This window comes from Peromyscus leucopus, chromosome 6 (assembly GCF_004664715.2).
Source record: "Peromyscus leucopus breed LL Stock chromosome 6, UCI_PerLeu_2.1, whole genome shotgun sequence".
In the NCBI taxonomy this organism is placed as follows: domain Eukaryota; kingdom Metazoa; phylum Chordata; class Mammalia; order Rodentia; family Cricetidae; genus Peromyscus; species Peromyscus leucopus.
The window spans coordinates 112,573,105-112,591,099 of record NC_051068.1 but is presented as its reverse complement, the minus strand read 5'-3'; the positions used below and the strand labels follow the sequence as shown (position 1 = coordinate 112,591,099).

The following is a 17,995-nucleotide window of genomic DNA, read 5'->3' as shown; positions in this document are numbered from 1 at the left end:
ACCTCTGGAAGCAGGTAAGCATTTGACCAACACAAGGTGCCACCTACAGGAGGCTATTTTTAAGTAATGCAAAAAGAGAATTCTTATAAATGTTGCCTGTTGCTTTGGTGGCATGAAACAGGCTTAGATAGAAATGGAAAAGGTGACAAAAACTGATTATTAAGACAAAACATAGAAAAATCAGTTTAACATTGTTAGGTCTTTATTTTAGACCCTTCAGAAATAATCAGCAAAGCTAAAGCAATCTGCAGTCTCCTCACTGTAAAAGAGGTAGTTAAGCTGATGCTTCAGGTAGTCAAAAACGATTGAAAACATCATGGTGAACTTATATACATGTATATTTGGGGGTGGTCATGGAGAGGATTTCAAATCTGTAGGTTTTGTGATCTAAAATTTGAGAAACCTCTCTCATAAGACACAGCCACAAGGCTTAAGTGTGGAAATAACTCATCATTTTTTTTCTGCCAGGGGTTCCCAGCAATTACCCACTCTCTTGTGTCCCAGTGTCTTTAATTACACTGGCAGTTTATATGAATCTACTGTTGGAAAGTGCCCTCTTTAAAAACTATCACCCTTCCCAGTATTTCAACTTTCCCATCAAACAAGTCAAACAATATTGACAGCATCATCCCAGCATCCCAGTATTCTTCATTATGTGAACACTGCTTTCAAAATGCTGACTCTACTTTGCTGTGGGATTTTACTGGAGACCCTGTAGAAGAAATCTTAACTCCGGTCAGAATAGTATGTCTAATCCTTAATATTTTACTTTACTTATTCATGATTTATAGCACAACAGATCTGCATTTTCTCAACCTTTCCTTTTTAGTATTTGAACCCTGCCCTTTATGTATCTCAGCCAATTTCATGATATGTTTTCTCAGTGATGGGGACTTGTGCTGTCAATGGTAGACTGATAGCTTTTAGAGCTGGCAGCGACTTGAAATGACCCTTTCTTCTCTTCAGCAATGAAAATCTAATTTGCTTTTCATGTTAGAATACATTAGGCTCCTATTTCCTGTGTGCACATCTGTGAGCCAGCGAAAGGCAAACTTGAACAGGGGCAATAATGTTAAAGGACTGTTTCCCAGCATAAAACCCAAACGTCAAACTTACAAGAAAATCCATATTCATTCTGGGTTCTGTGTTCAGTTGAAATGGGGTAAATGAATCCTTGAAAAGAAAAAAAAAACAATGAAACAGAAATGGAACAAAATCAAATTAATGAAGGAAAACAAAATAGGAAGCATGAAAAAAATGGTTTAATTAAAGGAAAAAGGAAAAGAAACCTGTGGTCCTTTAAAATTCTGGTTGAGTATGGAATTATGATTTTGTGCCCCCTGTTTGCTCTGGAGCCTCACTAAGAATTAATAAGTAGGCAGATTGAATTTCAGAGCAAAAACTGGTCTCGAGTCACTAACTTTGGAGTGCTTAAAGTCTTTCTTTTATTGAGCATAAACTCTAATGGATCTAATTTATTTCAGACATCCAGGGTCATTAGCATAAGGAAAATCTTTTTTCCTTATCCCTGCCATATGCTTTAATTCCCAGGACATGCTCAGAAGGCTCTGAACAGTTTTCTTTTTCTTTTTTATTTAATCATAACAGCTTGCTTTTGGCCTCACAGAACTAAAGCAGGCCTGTCATCACTGGTCAAAGGTTAAGTACCCATTTACCCAGCTGAGCATGCTCACCTCACCAGCATCTTAGGTCCACTTTTTGGATTTTTGTTCATCGCTTGTCCCTTTCACTTAATAGGAATCCAGTCAAGACTGCCTGGGGACTATATAGACGGTCAATACAATGACAACTGGGTGTTTTTTTTATTTGAAATCATTTGAAAATCATTTGGGCTAAGAGATTATAAGCTTATTTATTTTAGGACTTTAGAGGGATGTTTTACATTGGCCAGGTAATAACTAATAACCTCATCCCACTGAAAATGCTTTCTCATTTGAATGCATTCTGAGTAGGAAACCAATGAGAATGGTAGCATAACACTAAAGATGCCAACACAAAGTGGAGGGAGAGAGGTACAAAGTGGGTAAAAATGAGGACATAAAGTTTTTGAAATGAGAATGCTGTGGAAAGAAATGCAAGTTCAACTTATAACTGGCACCCAATGTTCCCTAAGATTTAATATTCTGCAGCATATGAATTAATCAAATAACGTAGCACCATTTGGATTAATCAAATGAAGATGAACATGAGCATGTGAATTAAACATTCCTAGTAATACTCAAGGGCAAAAGACTAGAGAGAAACCAGAAGAATCACAATTAATTAGTTCGAAGTGAAGGTCTGGACGGCTTTAATGGTAAGGGTAACTCTACATCAGGCTGCAGGTCGCTCTTCTGCAGCCACAGAGCACTCCCTTCGCATCAGCTATTTACCTATTTAGGATTTAATTCCGGGGAAACGCACAATGCTACTTTAATGAAAGTGAGGCTTGCTGGAGCACAGATAGGTTTGCTCTGAATTAATATTTAATGCTTTATTTTAGAGCAATGTTTGCAACCTCCTACTTGGTTTTATAAATATTATATTCCTTATCCCAGTTGTTGGAGTCCATGTATTAGTTTGGTTTTCATTTTTAAACATCTCTGTCTGGTAATAGCCTTTTTCCATGTGTAGTCTGTGAACTCAATAAAAGGACACCTGGGACAAATAGAGCCTTTAGAAACCCAAGGACTAAGGGCAAACCTAGTTTACTGCTATGAAAGGAGAGCTGAGGATGAAGCCCTTCTTTTGGAAGTAAGGTTGCTAGTCAGAGGAATGTTGAACAACTTAGTTTTTACATGCAACAGGACAAGGATATGAGTGTAAACAGAAACTTGGAAATGTTCTGATGGTGATCTGGAAAGTGTTGATAAGCACTTATAGTGGCCTGCTTAAGTGCACAGGAACTCCAAACCTCATGAGAGGAAAGCTTCAGTCCAGACACAATGACATGCTCTGAAGTATATCCTCCACAAAGCAGGTCCTGGTTTTCCCTGATGGCTTATTTTACCACTTCCCGGTAAGATTCTTGTTTTTGACAGTCAAAACAAAACATAATCAAAATGTAGTTTTCATTTCATTTTCTAATGCCCCATAATTACTTAGATCTAGACCATTCAGTAATTAAATTGGTGCCATATGCTGTGATTCTGAGACTTATATTTAACACTAGGCAAAGGATTAAGAATTTCTCACTCATTCATTCAACTAGTCATTCATTCAGTAGGTGATTTTGAATTCTACTATATTTTGAGTTCTAATCTAGTTATGGTAGAAGCTTTCTCCCTGCCCATAAGGAAATAAGCAAGTAAATGACCTGATAGACAAGATCATTTTAAATACTGAAAATGTTCATTAAAAATCAAGCACAAAGGATGATGATGTAGGTCAGTTGTAGAAGTCTTGCCTATGACAGGCAAAGCTGTGGATTTGATCCCCCGTATGGAATATGTATAGCATCAGGAATGGTGATAGACACTAGTAATCTCTGTACTTGGGAGGTAGAAGCAGGCAGATAAGAAGTTCAAAGTTATCTTCAGCTACATAGCAAATTCAAGATCAGCCTAGGGTACATAAGACCTGGTTCAAAACATTGTAATCTTCACCACTGTCGTCATCATCACATCATCACCATCCGTAATATAGAAGGAATACGTGGTCTGATTAGAGAGTTGAGCAGCAGCAGATCATGTAGGACTACTGGTCCACAAAGAAGTTTTGATTTTATTACTAACAAAATGAAAACTATATGTTTGAAACATGAAACAAGTCACTTCAGATTCTCTACAGAGAGTGAACTGCATAAGGAGCAGAGCCGCAGTATTTCAGTTACCACACAGCTGGGAGATAGCTTTTAATATATCAGTATACCTAGTAAAGTACTTGCATTTGAATTTGCTTTCAGCAAAACAAAATTAAAAAAAAAAAACTAACTGTCTCACTCACTATTAGTTATTTCTCATAGCCAATTAGGACAAATCTAGGCAAACTGTTAGTTTCCTACATGAAAAAACCTAAATCAGAGCAATATTAAAGTGTGCTCAATGCCCCAATTTACTATGTTATGGAAACATTGATGAAGAGTTTTTGAAGGCAACTCTGAAACTGTTTCCATCCCCTCCTAAACACGTTTGCCGCTACATAAGGAAAACACCACTTAGGAGGCTGGGATGGGAGTTTGCTGCCCCTGTAAATGAGAGAACAGAGGAGCATTTTCCAGAGCTTGTTTTTATGCTCTTCCATCTGATTCACCTCTCCTGAACAACAGGGGACATTTTCTTCAGTTAATGAGGTGGCCCTGCTGAGTGCAGTCCTAGCAATAATGAAAAATAGCAAGTCCAGCAGAACACAGTATAGAATGACTGTTTTGTAGTGCCTATTTGGAACCTAGTTCATATCTTAGGGATTTCACTTAACTTCTTTGCTATTTAAAGTAAAGCCAAATGAAAGAACACCAGGGATGCTGGCCAATGTAATGAACTTGAGTTCATGGTCTTGAATTTGTCAGCCTGCTAGACTTCTATTTGAATACCAGCTCTATCATTTCTTAAGTGGTGAGATGCAGTTTCAGTATTCTGATCTGTGTAGGAGACTATAGATTCTTGTTTCCATAGCTGTAGGAAGGGAGACATTGGATATACAAAATGCTTATAATCAATCAATAAATGGCAAACAGTTATGGCAATATCATTATGAAGCACAGTGTTGCTCTGCATTGACATGCTGAGTTCTAAGGGAACATTTTTTTGCACAGTGAGTGTGGCCTAGTTAATGAGTGACCTAAGAGCTCTTGCCTTAATTTTAGCTCCCTGTTTACTTCAGAGCCAAGGAGCCAAGTTTCTCTGAGAAGTCATGGATGATGACCTCTTTTAAGTACTATATACTCTTACTGTCCCCATTGAAAGGGGTTTGTGCTTAGCCTTTGTGGCTTCTGGCAACAATACAGTGACATGTTTCAGAAGCGAGTTTCCAGGAGCAGAGTGAAAGTTGACACTGGCCTGATTTCTCAACCGGGAGTGCTCCATTTCTCATTGAGGGACTTAAAAGGGGGCAGAGGCGGTGGCTTTTATTCTTTGCATTCTCACAATGTTTGGGGGCTTGTTTTGGCATTTAGTAACTGAGGTCCAAGGACACTAAATGCCCTGAAATGAGATGAACATTCTTGGGAACAAAATGTACTCCAAGTCACAACACTCAAATTGGTATTTTCACTGTCAGAGGCAGGAGGCCCTGGGCAGAATGAAGCATCCTTAGTCTCTGGGCCAGATGGAGAGCAGGTTACAAGGGAGCTACTTATAATCTATAACCTCTTATAAGAAGAACTTTGAATTCTTAAAGGAATTTTACTTTTTAAAGACAAAGTTTTTCTAACCTGGAGTACTAGAAAATGAAGGGTTAATTATAAAGAAAAATAATTAATTATTATTACTCTATGTATATACATATGTGTGTATAAGAGTTGGTGCTCAGGCACCAGAGAACATGTGTGGAGGTCAAAGTAAAACTTTCAGGAGACAGTTCTTTTCTTCCACTATAGTATCTGGATGTTAGACTCAGGTCATCAGCTACTGAACCATATTGTTGGCCCTCATCATGGAGAAAAGCTTTCAACAAACTTCTAACAACTTAAAAACAAGAGCAGGTCTTGAATGGTGTGTGCAATGCTCCTTTAGCTCCAAAAGCATCTTATAATTGTTCATGACGTAATTTCAAGAGATCACATTGTCTAAGCTCTTCCAGTCAAGGAGACTGTGTCCGAAAGGCTTGAAAGGATAATTCCAATAGTATCCAAGTTAAAACTCAACCAAATGAAATTTGATTTCAGCTATTCTTGTCAATCATGTTGATACCTGAGTTTTGCCTTGTCTAACCCCAGGGTGTCCCATCCACATTTGTTTTGACTCTAGACTTGGACTGCTACAATTACCCTACCCCTTTTCTGGTTGATGGTATTTAAGTGATATGAGAAAGAAGTGACTCCTATTTTACTCAAGGTCATCTATTCATCCAGGCTGCCTTTATTTTTCCAACTGATGTTCAACTGTTTTAAAAATCAGAGTCCATGTCTAACTATCTTAAAGAGACATTTCTTTGGTTTCAAATTTCAGTAACAACATATAGTCTTTGTGTGGATGGCCAATACCAGGGATCTGCACAGTTACATGCCTGAATGTAGCCTATCGGGTGGGGTTTCATTTGGGCATTGTCAGGGGCAGTGCTAGAATCTCCACTTCCCCCAAATGCGGCAACTACTCTTATTCCTCTAGTTTTTAAGAAATTGTTTGCTTTCAATAAAGTATGAATAGTAGATGATAGCTGTAGCTGGAGAGCTTCTCTCCAGGTTTCACCAAGCCTCGCAGTCCCACAATCCACGTATAAAATAATCACTCAGACGCTTATATTACTGATAAACTGTATGGCCATGGCAGGCTTCTTGCTAAATGTTCTTATATCTTAAATTAACCCATTTCTATAAATCTATACCTTGCCACGTGGCTGGTGGCTTACTGAGTCTTCACATGCTGCTTGTCCTGGCGGTGGCTGCAGTGTCTCCCTTCCTTCTTCCTGTTTCCCAATTCTCTTCTCTCTTTGTCCCGCCTATACTTCCTGCCTGGTCACTGGCCATCAGTGTTTTATTTATATAAAGTGATATCCACAGCACTTCCCCTTTTCTTCTTTTTTTAAAAAGGAAGGTTTTAATTTTAACATAGTAAAATTACATATAACAAAACAATTATTGAGCAAGAATTACAGTTACAATATTAAAGAAGATGTCCTATCTATATTATATTTGTGAGTTTAAGGTTTTATATCTAACTTATCTTTTATCACAACTGAGGAAATTATAACTATTTAGTCTTTAACCACATCAAAGACCTGAGAAGGAACATAATGGTACCTGAGAAATGGTAGATGGATGCAAGCAACTTTCGGGAATCTTGCAAGAGTAGACCAAGACAGCTGGCAGCCTGGACAGTCACCTAATGTTTTTCAGCATTGTTGGTGCATTCAAATTGGCTACAGGCCTAGAGTATCTGACAGACCATTTTCAGAAGCAGGAATTCTGAAAGACCATCTTACCCTGTCTTGGCAGAGTACAGTGGTTGCTTTCCTTGTGTCCTGCTTGTCCAGAGAGGACAACATTGCATTCGTACTGTTAGCCGTCAAGGCAAGGGCAGTTCTTTGCCCAGTAGGCCATTTTGTGCCAAGAAGACAAACTTCCAAATGGAAATGTCTTAGAAGCCCAACATTCTCTCCGGATCAAATTGGTGCAGCCAGGAGCAATTGTGTCTCACGTCAACAGAATTATAAGTTATTTAAATGCCATATTCTCTAGGTCTATGAAGTGTTTCAAGATTACCTATCTATCTGAAATATATCTATGTATACCTAGAAGACTTAACTAACATGGCTACAAATATGATTATCATAGATGACTAATTATTATCTATTTTTAATTATCCATTACATTTTTTAATGAGTTACATAACATAATACTCAACAAGAATAGAAATATTTATCTCTATATCCTCCTATATATCTATATCATATCCCTTTTGTTTTTTAGAAAGAGATCACATTTATAATCAACTGTTTTAAATAAAAATATTGGTTTTTCTCTGTCCACACAAGAGGGCTCTTTTGATTTGGCACACAAGAATATCTTAATCATTTTTTTTTTAAGCAATATGTCTGGGTTTAGAGGGAGTGAGCCAATTCCACCTCTAAAGTCAGCTTAGTATATTTGGGAATTTGGCGTAGCATCTCTTACTACTTTCTGCTAGAGGGGTGCTGTATCTTATGGGACACAAAGAAAATTTTAGGCCTATGGGGTAGTCCGTGAGGCTGTATTGTGTGAACCAGTTGCCTTGAAAGCGCTCTGGATGTTGGATCATCTGGGCCATGGTGTCATTGGAGACCTTTCAGGGGGTCTTGGCTGGTGAAACCTGATGTATCTTAATCTGGAACAAATCCATAGCCTCTGGCTTTCTGTGGAAACAAAAGCAGAACCTCTTTTCCAAAGCAACATATCCTTAAATCCAAATTTTGAAGTCAAGGTACCTTTAAAATATACCTATTGGTTTAATTCAACATCTTTTTCGATCAAATGTTTTTTTTGGTTTTTTTTGTTTGTTTGTTTTGTTTTGTTTTGTTTTTTTTCAAGACAGGGTTTCTCTGTGTAGCTTTGCGCCTTTCCTCGGACTCACTTGGTAGCCCAGGCTGGCCTCGAACTCACAGAGATCCGCCTGGCTCTGCCTCCCGAGTGCTGGGATTAAAGGCGTGCGACACCACCGCCTGGCCAAATGTTTTTTTGTAGTTAAAAATCCCAAAGACAACACAATCCAGATTGTCTGTTTAATATTTATCTTTACATGGCTTTTTTATATTAATTTATCTTTTTTTGTCTCTTTTAAGCCTATGTATTGTGAATCAATTGCTTTAAACTGCAGTATTCTAAGACTGAAATGGAGCTGTGACTGCTGGCTCCGCCCACTTCAGCTTACCAACATGGCGTTTTCTGCCAGTTTTGTGAGTCATCAAGTCTCAGAAATAGTGGGTCTAAGCTTTTATCAAAGCAGCGTGTAGCCCAGAAACCTTTTTTTTTTTTTTTAATACTAGTAAAGACTAAATCTACCACACAGCGTAATGTGCCGCTGGCAGACACCTCATTACCGCCATACTGCCAGTCAAATGCAAACGCCAGGAACCCGCCAGTATTTGTTTAAGGTGGAAAATTGAGCCGTTGGGTGCCATTTGTAGCTGGAGGGCTTCTCTCCAGGTTTCACCAAGCCCTGCAGTCCCACAATCCACGTATAAAATAATCACTCAGACGCTTATATTACTGATAAACTGTATGGCCATGGCAGGCTTCTTGCTAAATGTTCTTATATCTTAAATTAACCCATTTCTATAAATCTATTCCTTGCCACGTGGCTGGTGGCTTACTGGAGTCTTCACATGCTGCTTGTCCTGGCGGTGGCTGCAGTGTCTCCCCTCCTTCTTCCTGTTTCCCCAATTCTCTTCTCTCTTTGTCCCGCCTATACTTCCTGCCTGGTCACTGGCCATCAGTGTTTTATTTATATAGAGTGATATCCACAGCAGATAGCAAAATGATCTTAGCTGTATAATTAAAATAATTTAATGTTAACTACTTTTATTGTATAAATATTTTCACACCAAAAGTATTGTGATGGCTAATTCTGATTATCAACTTGACAGAATTTAGAGTCACCAGGGAAATAAACCTCCGGGCATATCAGTGAGGGATATTTTAGATAAGGAAGTTAAGCTGGGGAAATACCTTAATGTAGGTAGTAGCATTCTACTCACAATCTGGAGTTACTGATTCAGATGCACAGACCAGTCTCCATCTCCCCAGCACTGGGACTACAGGCATGTGCCACTTTGTGAGTTTTGGGAATCAGCACCCAGGTTATTATGTCTGCACAATATTCCCCCAGCCCCAGAAAAAAAAAAAACAAATAAAATGATAAAGCAGCGAAAATCAGGCAAAAGAGCTCGTATGGTAACAGGACTAAAAATGAGAAAAGTCTGGGGTTAGGTAGTGGCTCCAACATTTATCTGTGGGTCTTAGGTGTGTCAGTAGTTTCTAGTCAATGTTTCAATTTTTTGCTTTGCATAATAGAACAATTATTAGGGATAGTCAAAGGATCTATCTATGAAGTTATTTTTTTCTATTTTTGAGTATTAATTAAATTGAACTCAAGTCATTTTTGACTCTATTTAGTCTCATCCAACATTGAAGAGTACAGTTGGGAACAATTTCAGCTACAGCCTAACAGTGCATCATTATGTGGAAACAGAATAGAACTAAAATTAAAACTGAAATTCCTTTAACTATAAAAACATAATTTTATGCCCTCTAAATTTTAAGAACTCCTGATACAGACTTAGAAAATATTTTAAAGGAAAGTATGTATGTAGATGCTATGGGAATTATAACTCTTTGTGTTTGGAACCAACGCAAAATGGAGATGCTATGGTTTTGTAAGGATTCTTGCTTGCCTTCATGGTTTACTCACTGTTGAATAATATGGCATTGTTTGCATGACCTTAACATGCATAAACAGACTTGAGGATGCTTCAAGACCTTTAGAAAAGGAGATCATTTCTTTTCTGAGAGGATGACATTATGATGCTGTATTCATCATAATTCAATAGTTCACAAGTGTGTTAGCTGTGTTTTTTTTTTTTTTTTGTTTTTGTTTTTGCAAGTTTGTGGCTCTTCTGTTTTATTTTTTTCTTCTGTTTGAGACAAGATCTTACTGTGTGGTATATTATGGTCTGGAATTCACTAGGTAGCCTCAGCTACCTGACTTTTTTTGCCTTACCCTCCCATGTGCTGGGGTTATAGACATGAGCCACCACACCTGGCTCAAGCTAATGTTTTCAAATCACCAAATTTTAGTTAGTTTCAGTTTTATTTATCTGACATACACTCACTAGAAAACTTCCTAAGACTCCTTTTCATTTAAGATCTGATCATTAGAAGAATCTGCTCCATATAGACTTGCCCTTTTCCTTGACCTGGCTGCCTGGTCCGTTTGCCAGTGATTGCACACCAACCTAACATGCAAATTTTCTTGTTAAGTCTCAAGAGTAACTCAGAAGTAAACATACCCAGGTTCTTTTTTGTTCCCCTTCCAAGTCAGGGCTTATTTTGTAAACCCATCAGAGCACTAATGATGTCAAAGGTCAGGTTTGTTAAAAACACACAAGGTCGTTTATTATAATTTACCCACTCTTCTGAGAGTTTATTATCGATGGGGCTTACAGAAATCCAAGTAAATGAATGTGTAAAATTTAAGACATGACAACAAAAATGGAAAAGAACATTTTCTTTCATGACGTCAGTCATCTGAGGTTACTCTGGCTATCTGTCGCTTTTAGAGGACAACTTTATTTGTAACAGTTGCTAAGCACACCTTCTGAAAACAGATAGTAGATGTAAAACAACCCACCAGGGAAAATGTCTTATCTCAGGGCTCACAGTGCCTACAGCATAAATACCTGAAATTCATCTCAGTTCACAGTCCAGCTTAAGCATCAGTTGCTCAATTGCTTTTATGATGGAGAATCCAAAACCATCAATGTTTTAAAAGAAGAATAAAACATTATTAAGTTCAGGGGTAACACTCATAAATAAATACTCCATCACAACAAAGACCTTCAACAGAAAAAAATGAAATAATGTAGAATCCTGAGCTAAGGTGACTTAATAGGAAAGAGTATTAGCCCATCTGCGGGCTTTTGATGATAAAATAAAAATCGACCTAACACCCTTGCACTAAACCCATTTTGCCCTGCTTGTTGGTGCAGCCTAAACAGTGACATCTTTCCTGATCCCCCAGAGATGTCACTAGAGGTGAAAGCTCTTGGTTTTGTCTCCTCACACTAACCTCTTTGGACTCCATAGGTGTTCATCAGGTTTCTGCGGTCTAACATTTCTGACCACATCCTTGCTTTCAAAAGCAGGAAAATGTTTTACCAGAAAGTAGAAAGGCAGACCACACTGATTATGCTGGAGACTATTGAGGACTGTGTTGGGCAGGAAGTCCATGGACAGAATATTTATTTGCCATCTGGGACACTGAGCACATCAAGAACTATAGAAAACACAGCTATGGCATCAACTTTTAACTGCAGATAGAAGTGTTCACTGTCTAACACTCACAGCCACGCATTCCTACCAAACTGCTGTGTTGACAAGAATTCTGCCAGAAAGTGACTAGCACCTTGGCAAGTGCCCACCGCAGGCAGTTATAATCACATCATTCTGAAGCTAGAGAACGATGATTTGGTAGGTAAATGATTTCCCCATGTTATAAACACCTGGGGTTGCAGGAGCCCTGGTATGCAGTGTGTCCACACTGAAATTTACATGCAGAGAGTTCTGCTACTTCTTCCGCTGGTGAGAACTGATGGAAGAGCTATGTGACATGCAAATGTTTTAATGAGTAGAAAGTGCTAAATTTGCACAATGCGTAACATTTTAATTTCCCAGAGTCAGGGGGTTCACTGATACAGACACAATTCCAGGCAGTTCTTATTTGGAAATTGCAATTTAAAATGTCTTCCGTTGCAAGAACTCTCTTTAGTCAGAAGTAATTCTAAGTTCACATTTGAACTCTTACACATACTAGTGTGGAAATTCAAATTTCAAATAAAATTAAAAGCTATAATCCACAGGAATGTTTGCAGGAATGTACCAATTTAATCCAGCAATACACACTCATGGACCAGAGTACATTTAGTCTTTGGATCACTATTTTCCAAAGGAAGAGAAACATGGATTAAACTATTATAAAACATTACCTGCTCTTTAAAATACCAATGTATTTCAATATAAAATCAGTTTATTTGTTGGCTTAGCATTATTTAAAGATTTCTTAAGAGCTCAGTTATTCTCTTGTTGTGTGTGTGTGTGTGTGTGTGTGTGTGTGTGTGTGTGTGTGTCTTCCTGTTTCTCTTTCTTGCTCTCTGTCATCACCTCATGCAATCCCATTTCACGGTTTTTCTTTAAATACTGGAAGCAGCTTCCTTCATGTAATTTTCAGGATAACAAAGAAACTGAAATATTTTGATAGATAATCAGTACAGGAGCCCCTACAGCACTGCCTTCTGAATAGGCATTATTACATAAAACATTGAAATTTGTTGTGAGACTTATTTCTTTCTCTTATCAGAACAACTAGACATATGTTTTTATTTTCAAAATGAAAAACCCTGTCTTTGTTATTATTTTGTTTGTTTGTATTATATAATCCATGCTAGTCAATGTATCAAAATACTTTGGTATTTGAAATGGTTGCATTCTTTTAAAAAAATTAAATGTGCCTACAAAAAGGTCCAGTTTCTTTGGAGGTTATTTAGAGACTCTGATGCCTTTAATTACCATTGCTAATGTATTTTAGTATACCCACATCAATTCCTCAAAGTTTTAATTTGAAGGCATAATTTGTTGTCTCTAATGTAGCAACTGCTTGTTTTATTTAGGTCAATAAAGTTATGTCCTCTCTGTCTGTCTCTGACTCTGTTTCTCTATCTCTATTTTAGCCTCTCTCTCTCTCTCTCTCTCTCTCTCTCTCTGTGTGTGTGTGTGTGTGTGTATAACTTCTTAAAAATGAACTGAGATGTGAGTTGCCTAAATTTTTATTTTATTTTATTTTTTAAATAATTTTATTTAAGAATTTTTTTATTCATTTTACTTACCAATCATAGATCCCCCTCTTCCCTTCTCCCGCCCCTCCAGCCTCCCCTCCCAACCCACCCCCCATTCTTTCCTTCCTAAATTTAGTGGAGCTTAGGTAATACCTTAAATATTTGGATCCTGTTGTACAAATGTCAGTTCATAGCATTGCACAATGAATCTGATAGATCAAACACTCTAAGAATCAGGCTGGTTGCAAACACTGGGTGATATGTGCATGACAGGCAACTGGGAAATAATGGAAAACCACTATTCAATTCCAAATCCCCATGTCTTCAAAACACTTGATTTACTAGCTTTTAGTATCTCTAGCCAACCTGGGTTTTCAATAACTAAAAACTTTTCTGCTAGTATTTTATTAAATACTATCATTAACAATCTAATTCGAATCAACATGACGAAGATCTCAAGATAAACCAGCAATATTGCTATATCTCAAATTCAGAGGAACCACTGTCAGATCATGCTGGGACACTATCCTTCCCTCAACATTTCTTTTTGAAAATGTAGTTTATAACTAGAAACATAATGAAATACCAAGTACAATGAATGTGCAGAACAAAAATCATATAGAAAAAGAAAAAATTACTTATAGTCTCATAAGCCCAGGGAAAGTATAATTTTCAACAATGATTTGCTAAGCTAATTTTATAAAGTTTTAGAAAAAATGCATATATAAATCCAAAACCTGCCTTGCTGGGTTTGGATCATGAGAATATTTTAGTGCATGCATCATTATGTATTTCTTTTGCTTTTCTTTCTTTCTTTTTTTGTTTTTCAAGACAAGGTTTCTCTGTGTTTCCTTGGCTGTCTTGGAACTAGCTCTGTAGACCAGGCTGGTCTCCAAGTCACTGAGATCCACCTGCCTCTTCCCCCTGAGTACTGGGATTAATTGTGTGCACCACTACCACCCTGTGATTATGTATTTCTTCACCACTGCACTTTTAAAAATTATCTTTATGACCATGAGTGCTCAGCTTTGGTGAGACAAGTGTTTCAGCTGCCTGACCTCCAAGAAACAGCAATGTGAGAGCCAGAGGGTGGGGAAGAGCGTTGTCTTCCAGACATGGCAAGGCTGCTGTACACATGAGTTCACAGCAGCTGTGCTGTTATCTGAACACGACCCACATATAATCAGAATAGTTCAAACTTCCAACATGGAGGAGGGGCTCCGAGGTGCCACCCTTGGCTTAAGAGCTCTTGGAAGTTTTTGAATGCTGGGAAGTGAGAAATACTTTTCTTTGGTTTGTGACTACTGGTACTTTGCCACAGTGAATGATCCCACACACGTGTGTGAGTAGCCACTAATTAGACTCAATGATTTTACACACACATACACTAAACTTTGGCAATGAGGTGTTGAGGGGAGTTAGAGGAAGGATAAGGCCAGGATATTTTGTATAGACATAAAATAGTCAAAGAATAAAAAAAAATGGGCTTTATAAAAATAAAAGCAATATAAACAAATAAAAATCTATAGCTAAACATGTACATATATGTAGCATTTATACTAATTAATTGAAATCTGTTAATTCAAGTGAGTTTGGTGGGGTAAAGGATATTGTAATTTTGAAAATTCTTTTCCTGAAATAATTTTGAAGATCTGAATATCTACTAGTAAAACACAAGTTTCTACTACAAATGCATCAAAATTTAGCATAATTACCAATTCAAAATATTAGGTACTTTTATAACTGATCCTCAAAACCGTGTGTGTGTATGTGTATATGTGTGTTACACGTGTGTGTCCATGTTTGTTCCCTGTGAGAGTATTTGCAGAGATCAGAAGTCAACACTGAACATCTTCCTCTGTTGTCAACTTTAATATCTGGGACAGTGTCTCTTTGTTAAGACTTCTTATGAAACCAACATAGCTTGGTAAACATTTGAAAATTACTTCAAATGGAAATTAAATATTTTAAAACTATAGAGCCCAAGCAAATTAACTTTATAAATTAGAACTACAAATAGAACAATAACTGATATGTACTTAGTCATAATGAGAAATGGAATTAAATGATGGTCAAAACAGATAATCAAAGATTTTAGTCAGCTATTTAAAATAGACATTGTAAGTTCCATGTCTTAATTTTTAATCTTTCTCAGTATGGTTTAAGTATTGAACACATCAAAATCATAAAACTGGATTTCTTTCCATAGGTTTTAAATTTCCATTAACAAAGTGAGTTTAGTTCACTTATATTGTATTTCTTGAAATGTATATATTTCTTTCTATCATCTTGCTTATTGATATTTACCATGGCCTTTCTTTTTCCCTATATTCCTACCCTTAAATTTTTTACCTTAGTTTATATATTCAATTCATACATTTGTAGACAGTCTTACCATTATATGTGGATCACTTGAATCAATGAAATGTAATGTGAAAAACATTACTATTTGCTTCCAGAATAATACATGGATTTTTAAAATCCTACCTTAGTTTATAACTTACTATGTTTCACAATAATATCATTTAGTTTCTCCTTAATTTTAGCTAACCCTCAACTATTCTTTATTTGATTGTATCAATTCTCAATTTTCATTTTGTGTTCACCCAGTGAGTTTTATGAGAAGCAAATGAATCCTTTGTTTCTAATTGTCTCATAATCATTTTCAATTTTTAGATTAATAAATGTCAAATTTCCTCATGTTAATTACAAATTGCCCCACTATCGTTTACATAACATACTTTTATTTCATCTGTGTCTTTCAGCTCTATTTGATGTGCATCCCAGTTTCCTCATCTTTTCTCCACCTTTATCTATAGCTGTAGCTAATCTGATTATTTATCTTGCATGGAGTTTTAAATTTCAACCATCATGTTTAAATTTTTCAGCATTCTATTTTATTCTCCCAGATGTACCCGTCATTGTTACAATATTCTATGCTTTCATTGTCAAATACAGTTGCGTTTATACATTTACTTACTATTGTCCTGAGTCCCTGTGATGGGAGTGCCAACTCTTTTCTTTTATTGTAGGTTGTCCCTTACACTGGACTGTTCTCTAGGGGATTTTAAACTATTATTTCATGCAGTTTTCAGGACTGGGCTTTTTTTCCTCGTAGACCCATGCACTTAGATTGCAGAAGGGACCTGTCTCGTGCCTTGCTGTCTGCTATGCTGCCTCAGAAAGTGCTCCAAAGATGCTAACTACATATCTTTCCGTAATATATTTCAAGTGCCGTCCCACAGCTGGGTATAGCATTGTGGTTTTACTACAGATTTTACTTAAACAAACACTTCATTTTCCTTTTTCCCTCTGTGATTTTTCTGTGGTTTCCTTGGGATGGTTGGCAAAAAAGTTCCACTTGTTTTTCATGGTGGGCAGCAATGAATGAATTACAGCTTTATTAAGTTCTTCCTCCAAATCTCAGCCCAATACTTTCACTAAGTCTCTGACCCCAATGCAAATCCTGACTCCCACACACTCCAAGACTCAAATCATGTCCACTTCTGCTCTTGGCCGCTCTGGTGTCTCCCACACAGCCCCTTCTCCTGTGACCTTGCAGTACCTGGCAAGGCATAGATTTATAGAAATGGGTTAATTTAAGATATAAGAACAGTTAGCAAGAAGCCTGACATGGCCATACAGTTTATAGGTAATATAAGGGTCTGATTGATTATTTTATACGTGGATTGTGGGACTGTGGGGCTTGGTGGAACCTGGAGAGAAGCCCTCCAGCAACAAATGGCGCCCAACGGCTCGGGTTTCCACCTTAAACCTGAGAATATTTAATAACCAATTCTAAACAGAGCCAAAGCCAAGTTCTTGCTTCATGTCTCATACGGGCAGCTAGACACGGCAAAACGCGGATTTGAACACTGGTGGGTTCCTGGTGTGTGCGTTTGACCGGCAGTATGGAGGTAATGAGGCATCTGCCAGTGGCACATTACACTGTGTGGTAGATTTAGTCTTTACTAGTAATAAAAAAATTAAAAAAAAAGAAGTTTCTGGGCTACACGTTGCTTTGATAAAAGCGTAGACCCACTATTTCTGAGACTTGATGGCTCACAGAACTGGCGGAAAACACCATGTTGGGAAGCTGAAGTGGGCGGAGCCAGCAGCCACAGTGCCTTTTCAGTCTTAGAATGCTACAGTTTAAAACAATAGGCTCACAATAAGACTGATTCAGGATAAAATAGTTTACAATGTGTGTAAAATATACATAGGCTTTAAAGAGACAAAAAAAGATAAATTAATATAAAAAAGCCATGTAAAGATAAATATTACATAGAGAAGCTGGATTGTGTTGTCTTTGGGATTTTTAACTACAAAAAACCATCTGATAGAAAAAGATGTTGAATTAAACCAATAGGTATATTTTAAAGGTACCTTGACTTCAAAATTTGGATGTAAGGATATGTTGCTTTGGAAAAGAGGTTCTGCTTTTGTTTCCACAGAAAGCCAGAGGCTATGGATTTGTTCCAGAGTAAGATACATCAGGTTTCACCAGCCAAGACCCCCTGAAAGGTCTCCGATGACACCATGGCCCAGATAATCTAACATCCAGAGCGGGTTCAACGCAACTGGCTCACACAATACAGTCTCACGGACTACCCCATAGGCCTAAAATTTTCTTTGCGACCCCATAAGATACAGCGCCCCCCTCCAGCAGGAAATAGTAAGAGATGCTATGCCCAAATTCCCAAATATACCAAGCTGGCTTTAGAGGTGGAATTGGCTCACTCCCCCTCTAAACCCAGACATATTGCTTAAAAAAAATGGTTAAGAGATTCTTGTGTGCCAAATCAAAAGAGCC

At 37.5% G+C, this 17,995-nt stretch overlaps 1 protein-coding gene across 2 annotated transcripts in view; it reads right to left on the bottom strand.

Annotated features, from left to right (window-relative positions):
- The window catches only part of Unc5c (unc-5 netrin receptor C), a 369,278-nt gene that overhangs the window by 51,719 nt on the left and 299,564 nt on the right, over window positions 1–17,995 (bottom strand). The window contains exon 8 of one of the 2 annotated variants that reach the window (XM_037207138.1): window positions 1,117–1,173. The exons of the other annotated variant lie outside the window; for it this stretch is intronic. Coding sequence (XP_037063033.1) covers window positions 1,117–1,173 — 57 coding nt within the window. The remainder of the gene's footprint in view (window positions 1–1,116; window positions 1,174–17,995) is intronic. 2 annotated transcript variants of the gene reach the window in all.